The sequence below is a fragment of the Cyclopterus lumpus genome, chromosome 11 (genome assembly GCF_009769545.1).
Source record: "Cyclopterus lumpus isolate fCycLum1 chromosome 11, fCycLum1.pri, whole genome shotgun sequence".
Taxonomy (NCBI): Eukaryota; Metazoa; Chordata; class Actinopteri; order Perciformes; family Cyclopteridae; genus Cyclopterus; species Cyclopterus lumpus.
Genome location: NC_046976.1, coordinates 14525285 through 14535884, shown reverse-complemented (window position 1 = coordinate 14535884; position 10600 = coordinate 14525285). Strand labels below are relative to the sequence as shown.

The following is a 10600-nucleotide window of genomic DNA, read 5'->3' as shown; positions in this document are numbered from 1 at the left end:
TTTTTTTAGTTCAGGCGTGTGTCAACTAGCATTTGTAGCAATAACTACAAACAATAATGCACCATTGTTTGTACTTTTCCCTACAATAATAATGTATGTTATCCATGTAATCTTGAACGAGGACGTCTCAGAGGTTTTGTTGCCTCAACCTAAATAAGTATTTCACGATGTATTCCTAAACCTAACTTAGTATTTCACGATGTATTCCTAAACCTAACTTAGTATTTCACGATGTATTCCTAAACCTAAATAAGTATTTCACGATGTATTCCTAAACCTAAATAAGTATTTCACGATGTATTCTTAAACCTAAATAAGTATTTCACAATGTATTCCTAATGATACATTTCAGGAGAAATACTTACCATCAGTGCAATTTCAAAGCTACTATATGACATATAAACTTTACAAATAGCAGCTTCAGACATGGAAACACTTACATCTCAGCGGCCCCATTAAATGCAACCTGCATGCCACACATGACCAACCACACAAATTAACCATTATCATGCTGTACTGAAATGATCTGGTGTAAACACGTGAGCAAGAGGTATTAACTTATGTAAACATTCTGTATTTAATACAAACAGGGCTTTGATACGTTGTTTGACAAGTCAGTATCCAGCTTAATGCAACATTTGCCATGTTTTTGCCAAAACAACAGTGTTGTGCTGTATGCTGTGTTGACAAGTATTCCAGAAACTTTAAGCACAGCACACAGTACTGAATAGTTTACTGCTTTTACAGACGTGTATTAAGACACAATAATAAAAACAATGCTCAAGTTTAATAATTTTTATGGTATAATAATTACCATTAATCAAGGTTTACCGGTACTTTATTTTTTTGGATGGGCTGTAAATTATATTAATTATAAAGTCACATTTGCACCACAGGTGAACAAATTAGCTAATTAGAGCAGAGATCCCATTGACAATTCCAGTGAAGAGGCAATCTATCATGATGCAATAATAAGAATAATGTTGCTTTGTCATTTGCATTATGGCTGGAGAATAAAATGCCTTGTGATGCCAGGCGCTCACTCGTAGCACCATCCTCCATCTTTGAGCATTTGAAAATGCCAGAGTGTGGGTGGGGGGAGTTGATCCAAAACAGACTTGAGTGAGCTCTGAAAGCCAGAAACCTCAACACTTAACGCAAGTTATCTTTGAGTCTTTAGTAATGCACAACATGTCACCGCAAGTATATTGTGTTAATTTTGTGCTTTGTTGCAGTAAGAATGATGCTTAACTTTTGCACTGGTTTCTAGTTTGTAGTTTGTGTGTTTAAATAGTTATTCCATATGAAGCTCAGAGAGGTCTCAGGTGATTGTAGTTAATTACTACTGCACCTTGGCATGACCTTTTCCTCTAGGACACTCAGTCTGTACATTCTGACAGGGGGACAGACAATGGAAATCAGCATTGCGGCTGTAATTGGGTGCATTTACATTTTAATTTAAAGTGTTCATTAATGGACATTGTCCCTCTCGAACAAATAAACTTGAATGAATGAAAGGTGTCTCAGATTTCCTAATTGTGAACACACGTTGATTTGAGAGATAAACAAGTCTGTGTTTCTCGTGCTCACCTCAAAGTAAGTCAATGGATCTCTGTCAGGCTGTGCTAGCTTTCTTTCCAACCACATCAAACAGCCACATGAGGGACAACTGTCCCATATTTCTGAAGGGCTTTTAAGTATTTTACTTTAGACACTTTGAACCTTGTTTTGTTGCCTAGTTACAAGATTTTTTTCAAACTCCTTACTTTGAAGATTGCCTGAGCCGAATGAGTTGATATGAGCAGAATCCACGTGCAAGCGATGAGATGGACATCCTGCTCAAGGAACATTGGATTCTAACACGCACACAAACGCATCTCTCGCATATCAAATATTCAAACGCACTAATGCACACCTAATCAAAGACGGAGGATCTGTTTAGTGATCAATATCAAAAATGCGAGACACGGTTTCATTCACTTTGCCTCTTCGTACCTTTATCTGGCTGACACTCTAATGTCAATGCGCACTTAAGTTTATGAACGCAGACACACAGCCGTGAAGAAGGAAAAGGCCACCTGCCGGAGAATAGCAACAGACGTGTGTAGCCTAGCAACAGCTCGGAGACAGGCTTATTAGCTGGAGAAGGAGAGAAGAATGCAAGAGGGAAAACTTTGGCCCTGTGTCTCTGCCACTCACACACTTACACAAGCTGAAGGGCACACAGGCTCAAATGCGCAAGCCTCGTTCAAACCGAACCCCCCTCCCTCTCACACCCCTCCAGACACGACGTGTTCCTGACAAACCTATATTTGCAACAGACCATCTATCAGGCTGCTAAACCAAACGATTTGGCCCGTCACTTGTTTGCCGTCTGCCAAGAGTGGAATATTTTTAATTGTCAATTTGTTGCTTTTTATTTTTTTGGTGCGGATGCTGTGGCAGTGAACTGCCAGTCTAGGTATGCCAACTCCGACACAAGAAAAGGAGCTTCACTTAATTGCTCTCTCTTAAAGGCAGTATCTAATATTCTGGATTTGATTACTGAGGCAGCAAAGGTTTAAATCAATGATGAACAACAGTGAGGGGGGATGAGTGAAAGGCTTTAGAAATATAACCTCAGAATTCAGATTGAGGGCATATGTGGGACTTCGATTCTACCTGAGAGACCTTGGTGTTTTTAAAGAGGAACTAAAATAGATCCAATCACCCATTCGTAGCCCATTCCCATCCTAACTTCTGCAGTTGATAAAAACGTCTTTAGCTTCACCGTATCTGCTTTCTTCCCTATACCCTTTCTATCTGTCCTGTAAAACTTTAATAGCATATTATTTAGTTTATGGTCAGCGCCAGAGCAAGACAGGTAGGTGCATGTCAACCTGAGTGTGTGTGTGTGTGTGTGTGAAGACAGATTTTAAAATGTGTCAGTGACTGAACGAGTTCTCATAACTTTTTTTTCCACTCTCCATAAACATTACCTGCATCAGCTGTTTTGCTGCCAAGAATACAACTTTTATAATGTCTCTCTCATCACCATCCCACATTTTACAATCCTCTCTCTCTCTCTCTCTTTCTCACTCACACATCCACCCACCCAGGCTTCCCTTCTTGCATCTCATCTCTCCGCTGACACCGAGAGACCCCATATTGCCACTTCAACCCAGGGGAATGTGCAATGCAGCTTCAGTAATTATCCTGCTGGATGGGAAGGGCTGAGGCCAAGGGGGCAAACCTCAGAGTGCAGTAAGCCTTGCTGTCGCTGTCACCACCACAAGGTGTGCAAAGCATATTTAAATAGGTCATAGACGAAAAGGGCAAAAAGAGAGATTGAGAAAGAGAAGATGGAGATGTAAACATATTCAGTGTTTACAAGGAGGGAAGAAAATATTCTGCTTACCTAACAATGCAAAACCCTCGAGTGAATCACAACAAAAAACCTAAATGAAGTTTAAAGAAAGGCATGAAAGTGGTTGTTTGAGTCTGTGGGGTGAACCTCCAAAAGCTCTTATAAGCTCTAATAAACATGTTTGGTGTGTGTTCACGGATGTCCGACTGGGAAACCAGAAACGGAGCAGAGTTACAGTGTACTGGTCCAAACAAGTAGTCAGGCTCTGTCCAAAGGTAAACAAATCTCCCCACCAGCACATCTGCAGGTCACTAATTCACATCTTATATTTTGTTTGTTCAAGCCATACGAAAACATAATTTTTACCTTGATTACCAGATTGAGGTATTTTATGATTATAAGTGGCAGTGATTCAGTTGTCAACGATACCCATTTTATTTATCCCGGCAACAAGTCGGATAGACCTTTTGCTGTTTTTGATTCACCAATCGATTTGCAATAACATAAGCCTTAACATAACAATTTGCATTGCTCATACAGCTCCTAGCTGTGCATAGTCGTTGTACAGTAGATGGATCCAGCGGTATATTTGTAATACTCTATAATTGTAAATACATGTTTACTCCTATAGCTTCTATATAGACTGCATGTTGAGATAATTTCCTGGCATCCGAAATGAAATGCCATGAATTTAACTGGTCTTTCAGGCTTGACTGAAAACACGTCAGCAAGTACCGTTACATCACTGTTCTCACTTTTTAATGTGATTGGCTAAGGAGGTTCTCTAATGTCCTCGATATGTTACTGGAAACATTTGTAAGAACCACTTTGCCAGGGTGAACTTATTGCTCTTGTATCCTAGAGACCACAAGATATGCCAGCACACTAAACATAAGGACATAAAACAGTATTCCTTAGAGTGTGGTAGTCTTCAAGGCTGGCCCAGATATTTTACATTCACAAGTATTTATAATGCACAACACAGTTCTACCTCCATGGAAGCAGTCGAGATGTGGAAAAGAAAATGTTCTTGGTGAACATGCTGTTTGTGCTAGCTGCAACTGCAACAATATTTAATAGATATATATAATACAGAGGTGTGATAAGTCTTTTACTGTGGTGTTGGTTCAGTTACAGTAGAAAATGGCAAGGGAGAGCTGGGTAACAACAATAGCTTGGTTTAAAGAGCTCGGTTTAAAAGATATTAGAGTGAGCCTCAGATCAGCTGTGAATGGTGTGTAACAGACCAATAATACGGGATGAGCAGTGCTGTGATTGTTGGGGGTCACTGCAAAGTTATATCCTCTTCAAAGCAAGCCTCCCCATAATTCCTGTTTTCTGTTAAAGATGCATATAATCAGTAATCAGTAAGCTAAATATAAGTCAGTTGTAGGCTTTAAAAGTAGACTCGTGGTGCTGCACACATCGATTTACAGATTAAAGTGCGTGTTTGTTGATCAATTTAACTCAATAAAATATTCACCTGATATGTTGGAGGGTAATCGGGTCGAACAGGTTTTTGGTTGTGAGCTCGGGGCCCATGACAGCAGGGAACCACTTGGTTGGGGAAGTTCTGAGCAGCAGAATACTTGGCTGTGAAAGAACAAAAGACAATGACTTGAGTTTCCACAGTGGTTGCTTCAGTGTGAACTTCAAACAGCTCGTTGGTTAGCTTGTCTTCTTGCACAACACATTTAAACACACAAACCTGTATTCACACTGAAAACGCCCACGCAGCTGCACTGCATGGTCCCCTCCCAGTTTAGAGTATTGGTATGAACATACAGTGTAATGAAGTGACTTGGAAACGGATTGGATCATTTAATTTAGATGATGGTCAAGTCAGATTTGCTAATTTGATATGGAAACACGACAGGCTGACTGTACACATACAAGTCAATATAGTATTGTATAATGTCTGTGTTGTCAAGTCCAAATTTGATAAGTGAGGAGTTGAAAGCAAAGTTTCAAGATGTTCCAGTCTCAAATAAGAACATGCGTACTGGAACTGCTCAGCAAAGCTATGTTAGATTTGTAACATATCATACAAAGCAGGAAGAATTATGGAAAAGAGGATGTGACGATATACAGTCAAACCTCTTCTCTACATTTTGGTTAGAGCCATGCTTTATAACTGACTAGATTACTCGTCTGTCTTGTTCAAATGCCACTATCTTTATCATTCACACTGATATCAGACCAAACTGTGCCGGAGATCTGTCAGTGTTCGGTGTTGAGCTTGATAAAAGGCCCAGATTAATAGATGTCACCAACAGTAACAATACCACCGGTGTGAGATCGAGACCACCAATCATCCCAACTGCAGCCTCATTTGCATTGCAAAATGTAATATCACAATTAATTTGACAGTGATATATTGATATTTGAAAATGCCACACACAGAACCTTTGAAGCACAGTGCATGAAGGCCAAGATGGCGTGTTGTAGCCGTCAGCTCAGTTGCGGATGCAAAATAAATGTGCTCAACCAGTGATGATCATGATAAATTCTTCATGTGCCCACCGTGAAAGACACACACACACATACATGCACACACATTGCCAAAAGATGCCGGGGTATAAACTTACCTTTGGCTCGGTTAATGGCAACTATCTGCTGAAGGGTATAAGGTCTGCCAATCTCCTGAGGGGCAGCTGCTCGTGTCATGCCCGCCTTGGCAGCGCAAGCCCAGGACCTGCCATTAGCAGCCACGCCATCTGTAGCTGCAACTGCAAAATGCACGGCAAGGGGGAAAGGATTACCACGATACCCATTTCACTTGCACATCGTCTTGTCTGGCCTGTGTCATGTTAAGTCTGATGCAGATGGTAGGCTTAATAGAACTGTGTTATTTTACTCTGCAGGGGAATTTTCAACAGCGGCCCCTCCAGGGAGCAACAAAGTGCCATTAAATCAACAGGGCTGTGTTATCACACTGCAAACTGGTGGAGGAGTGCCAGCAGTATGTGTCACATATGCACATTTATTGAGCAGAGCTGGCTTCAGGTGCAGCCATGCACCTGTTAATAAGAAGCAGAGGGGAATTCAAACGGAGTTAAATATAACGGAATGATATCATTTTATATATATTCTATTATCCAAGCATTAAATGTGCCAGAATTTCACACGTTTTTGTTTTTTTTTCATCATGAATGGTTACAATAGTAAAGGAATGACCCCACTGCAACGTGTGCTGGGTGTACTGTATTGCTGTACACGCAACACTCCTCATGAAAAATTAACAGAGTACTTGAGTTACTGTTGACTTAATTCATATCTGTGTCCAATGTTCTTTTCTGCACCAACAGCCAGTATGGAGGGCTCACCGTGTAATTCACTTTGCCACTGCACAATAATCCTCTCATTATGAAAGCATTTTCCCACCGAGTCATCCGAATGACGAAGTACTTCCCTGCAACGCTGACGCGGGGTCACAAAGCGCGTCAACACCTACACACAGACGCAATGTTTGCATGTGTGTGTGTGTGTGTGTGTGTGTGTGACTGTGTGTGGGTGGCGAGGGTGGGCGGGCAGACTTGCCAGGGATTACAAGTGACACTGTGTGCTGCCCCCGGATTCATACGGTTGTTCTGATTTGGTTGTTTCTTTCCATCGACACGACTTCGTTTCATAAAGTAGGTCTCGAGTTCAGAAAAAGTAAACAAAGTAGGTAATGAAAGCTGCCGGCTCCGTGGCAGAAACAAAAGAGGTTCATTATTTTAGTTTTAAAAGAGAGTGAAAGAAAAGGGTCACACTTTGTGATCTGGACTTTAGCAAATATTTGCACTCAGCAACTTTCAACTTGCAGCGTTTCTGCCTGGGACAGGTGTTGCTTCCTCTCCTCTGCCTTTAATTAGCAGAGTATGACAGTGTCATTAATATCAATAATGGAGTCTCAGACAGGGATGTTTGTGCATTTGTTGCTCCAGAGGGTGTTAAGAATGGCATAAAATGATATTAACGATAACCAGATTGGTAGAAGTAGAGGCATATGAAGAGCACGGCTATGGAGGAGACACATGGCAGATGTATTACCTCTAGGAGGCGGCTGGTTGTTGGCCTTCAGTTCCTCACAGTTGATGGCAGGAGATATGCCTTGGTCAAATGTTTGCAGGTCCAGCAGATATTTGTGGTCTCCTCTACAGATGGAGGAGACCTTGTGGGACACATTTGCCATCCTCCTCTCATGGAAAGCCCTGCTCTCTTGGCATTGGTTTTGTGATCGAGTATGCCCTCCTTTCCCCTCTGCACCTTTGGTCTTGGGATTCCCATCACGGAATACACCCAATGCTAGAGGTTTCTTTGAGGGCTGCAGAGCTGGGAAGTCAGCCAGTAGGTCATAAGCCTCCTGCTGCGTTGGGGCTGCTGCTGCTGCTGCGTTGTTTCGAGAGTTTGCCTGAGGTGCTTTGCCTTGGACAGGAGCATGGGCGGTCCTGTCGTTTGCAAAAGTGGCAGTGGGAATGTCATGTGGGCAGAATAAAAGTGGAATCTCCCACTGGCTATGCATCTTCCCCGAGGCAGGAAGCTCAGTGGCACATGGTAGAATGACACACTTTATGGTAGATGGTGGTGCAAAGTCCTCCTCTGTGCAAGAAGATGGAGAATCCTGCTCTCTGTCATGCCTTAATTCATTAATTGAGTATGGAATCTTATTTTCCTCTTCATCACAGTCACTGTTTCCCCTCTCTGAGTCATCATCACTGTCATCAGTGCCACGACTTCTCACCCCGGGTAGAGTCACAGAATCGCTGTCATCATCGCTGGAATTGCTGTCACAACTGCCACTTGTGTCCTTCACATCTTCACTTTTGCATGGAGCAAGCGGAGGATCTTCCTCATCCCCCGGGCACAGGGCGCGGCCCTCGGCGGCAGAGCAGACGGGATTTGTCACCGGAGGTTGATTTTCCGGAGCAGAGCTCTGTTTGTCTACGCTGCTGCTGGATCGGGGGAGCCAAATCTTCGTAACGGAATTTGCCACACTGCTTTGTTTATCTCCGGCATCATCCTCCGGACGTGACTGAATTGTTGATAACAAGAATATTGGTAACATGTCTGTTTTTTTAATAGTAAATAATAATATTTTGTTGTTTAAAATCGAGAGGCTGAGCTTTTGCCCACAAAGTCATCATGCTCACCACGTTTTCTTTTCCCTCCTCATTTCGTTTCATCTCTTCCTTTATCACAGGGTTCAGTTCCCGTGCAGGCTTTGCAACATGGGGATGTATTTGGCCTGAGAGATAAGGGCAAGGAAGGGTGAAGGCTTCGTGGTATTGCCACTTGTCCTCCTCATATCGTGAGCGCAGACCCAAATCACTTGCCTCTTTCTGCTGCTCCTCGGCCCTAAACAGAGACACATCTTTAATACGTAGCAGAGTATCACTACCGCTACAAGGTTAACTTTTCATAAAAGAGAAGTAATTTCACATCTCCAAGGTATTTTTTAGGAGTTTTATAACCAGGTTATTTTAGAATCTGATCGTCATCATGTATTATAAAATGAAGGTCACGTGTACCATGTACATGCTCAACAGAGATTTAATTTGAGGCACTGGTAGAGTCTCCTGATTTTTCCTCATCAAGCTTTAAGAACTAATACTATAACTCTCTTACCTGGTTGACATTACAGTATACACCGATGAAAAGCAGAGGCTCATGGGTTAACCAGTTGATAATGTGTAAGTCGCCTTAATTTCATTGCCACACTTGACCGGACATTTAGTTTGAACCCAGTGTCTTATTCAAAGAGCAGAAAGTGTGTGTGTGTGTGTGTGTGTGTGTGTGTGTGTGTGTGTGTGTGTGTGTGTGTGTGTGTGTGTGTGTGTGTGTGTGTGTGTGTGTGTACTCGCTTCAAACCATGACACTTTAATGAAGCTACTCTTTAGTCACCATCCTGTCCACCGTCGAGCCGCCCGGGGACGCTTATGATAACGGAGACGCCATGGGAGCCCCGGACGACCGGTGAGCAGATGGTGTACATTAACATTATGCAGTGGGTCTATGATAGTGCAGCAGCCGCACGCTGCAATGTTGAGATCAGGGTTAGAACTTAGACCATTTTCCATAGGCCTATCAAATTTAAGCAAATACGGTGATACTTTGTAAATGATACTGTAGGCATGGCTGACAACACACTTGAGGATGACCTCTAATGGTCATATATACTGTATATATTCACAACATTTTAGATGTATTTAGTAGCCTCACATTCATATAAATGAAAATAAGGGTGATGGCCTGCATAAATTCACGTGTGGATCATTGTTAAATGCCATGCATCTGCTGGTGCTTTCCAAGTGATTGACATGAGAAGAGTTAAGCAGAACATCCAGCAGGTGATAATACAGTTGTTGAAGCGTGAGATCTCACTGTGAACGACTGAACTACGGTCTCGGATGTGTTGACAGCATTGATGGTGATTTTGGTGACACTGGAACAAGTTATTATCCCCTAAAAAGCAGCAGCGCCCAGTGTTTACAACGAGGGTAGAAGTTAGTCCGGACCAGGCCAAGAGCGGCGCACGGCTAGTTCACCGGCATTAGTGGCCTTTTACCGACTCTAGTCAAAGGCAAAGCTAATTAAAACGGTATTTAACTCCAAAGGCAAATAGTTAAAGTTTAGTTTAAAACCATTAAATCAGCTGAAAACGTTACACGATCATTTGTATCAATATTTTAAGAGGGGTTTTACTGGAATGTTAGTTAAAAGCGGTCCGGACCGGGATACCATACCGTTAGCATATGAGAGAGGATGACGGTCAAACACACTAGCGTTAGCTCGGACCTTTGCGTGTGCGTGTGCGTGTGCCGAGCCTTACCGGTGACTCGGCGTGTCGTCGTCTGGTGCCCTGCGGGCTCTATTCCTCTGGCTCCCGGGTGATCTCTGTCCTCCTCCGCCGAGCGCCTGCTCGGCCTCGCTTGCTCTTCTCCAGATGTTTTTGCAGACACGGTCGAAGTTGTCGTGCGGAACAAGTGGGTGAATCCAGGTGGAGCGCGGAAACGGTGCCAATGCGCACGCGAAGTGTTTCGGAGTTGCTGTCACGCGGGGATTTCCTGCCGGCATCATTGTCTTTGTGTTGTTCACACGCACGGGTTTGTCAGTGTTGAACGGCGTCCAATTGTTCATTTTTTTAAACCAGCCTTTTGACAAGAAACATGAGGTTGTCATAACAGCCAGTTGGAATTCTATTATTATATTCAAATATATTCCGGATGTCAGTTGAGGGGTGTTGCCAAATGTCATTGGTCTACAAATATA

General features: G+C 42.7%; 1 protein-coding gene across 2 annotated transcripts in view; it reads right to left on the bottom strand.

The window, feature by feature from the left end:
• The window catches only part of LOC117739418, a 19509-nt gene extending 9005 nt beyond the window's left edge, over positions 1-10504 (bottom strand). The window contains exons 1-6 of one of the 2 annotated variants that reach the window (XM_034545809.1): positions 10161-10504; positions 8482-8686; positions 7382-8363; positions 5935-6075; positions 4830-4939; positions 4394-4684 (exon numbers count right to left, since the gene is read on the bottom strand). In XM_034545809.1, the coding sequence (XP_034401700.1) occupies positions 4643-4684; positions 4830-4939; positions 5935-6075; positions 7382-8363; positions 8482-8686; positions 10161-10468 (1788 nt within the window). In that variant the 5' untranslated portion in view covers positions 10469-10504 and the 3' untranslated portion in view covers positions 4394-4642. Of the gene's footprint in view, positions 1-4393; positions 4685-4829; positions 4940-5934; positions 6076-7381; positions 8364-8481; positions 8687-10160 lie in introns of those variants that run through there. The other variant, XM_034545808.1, reaches the window with a different exon arrangement.
• Between the last annotated feature and the right edge of the window lie 96 nt (positions 10505-10600).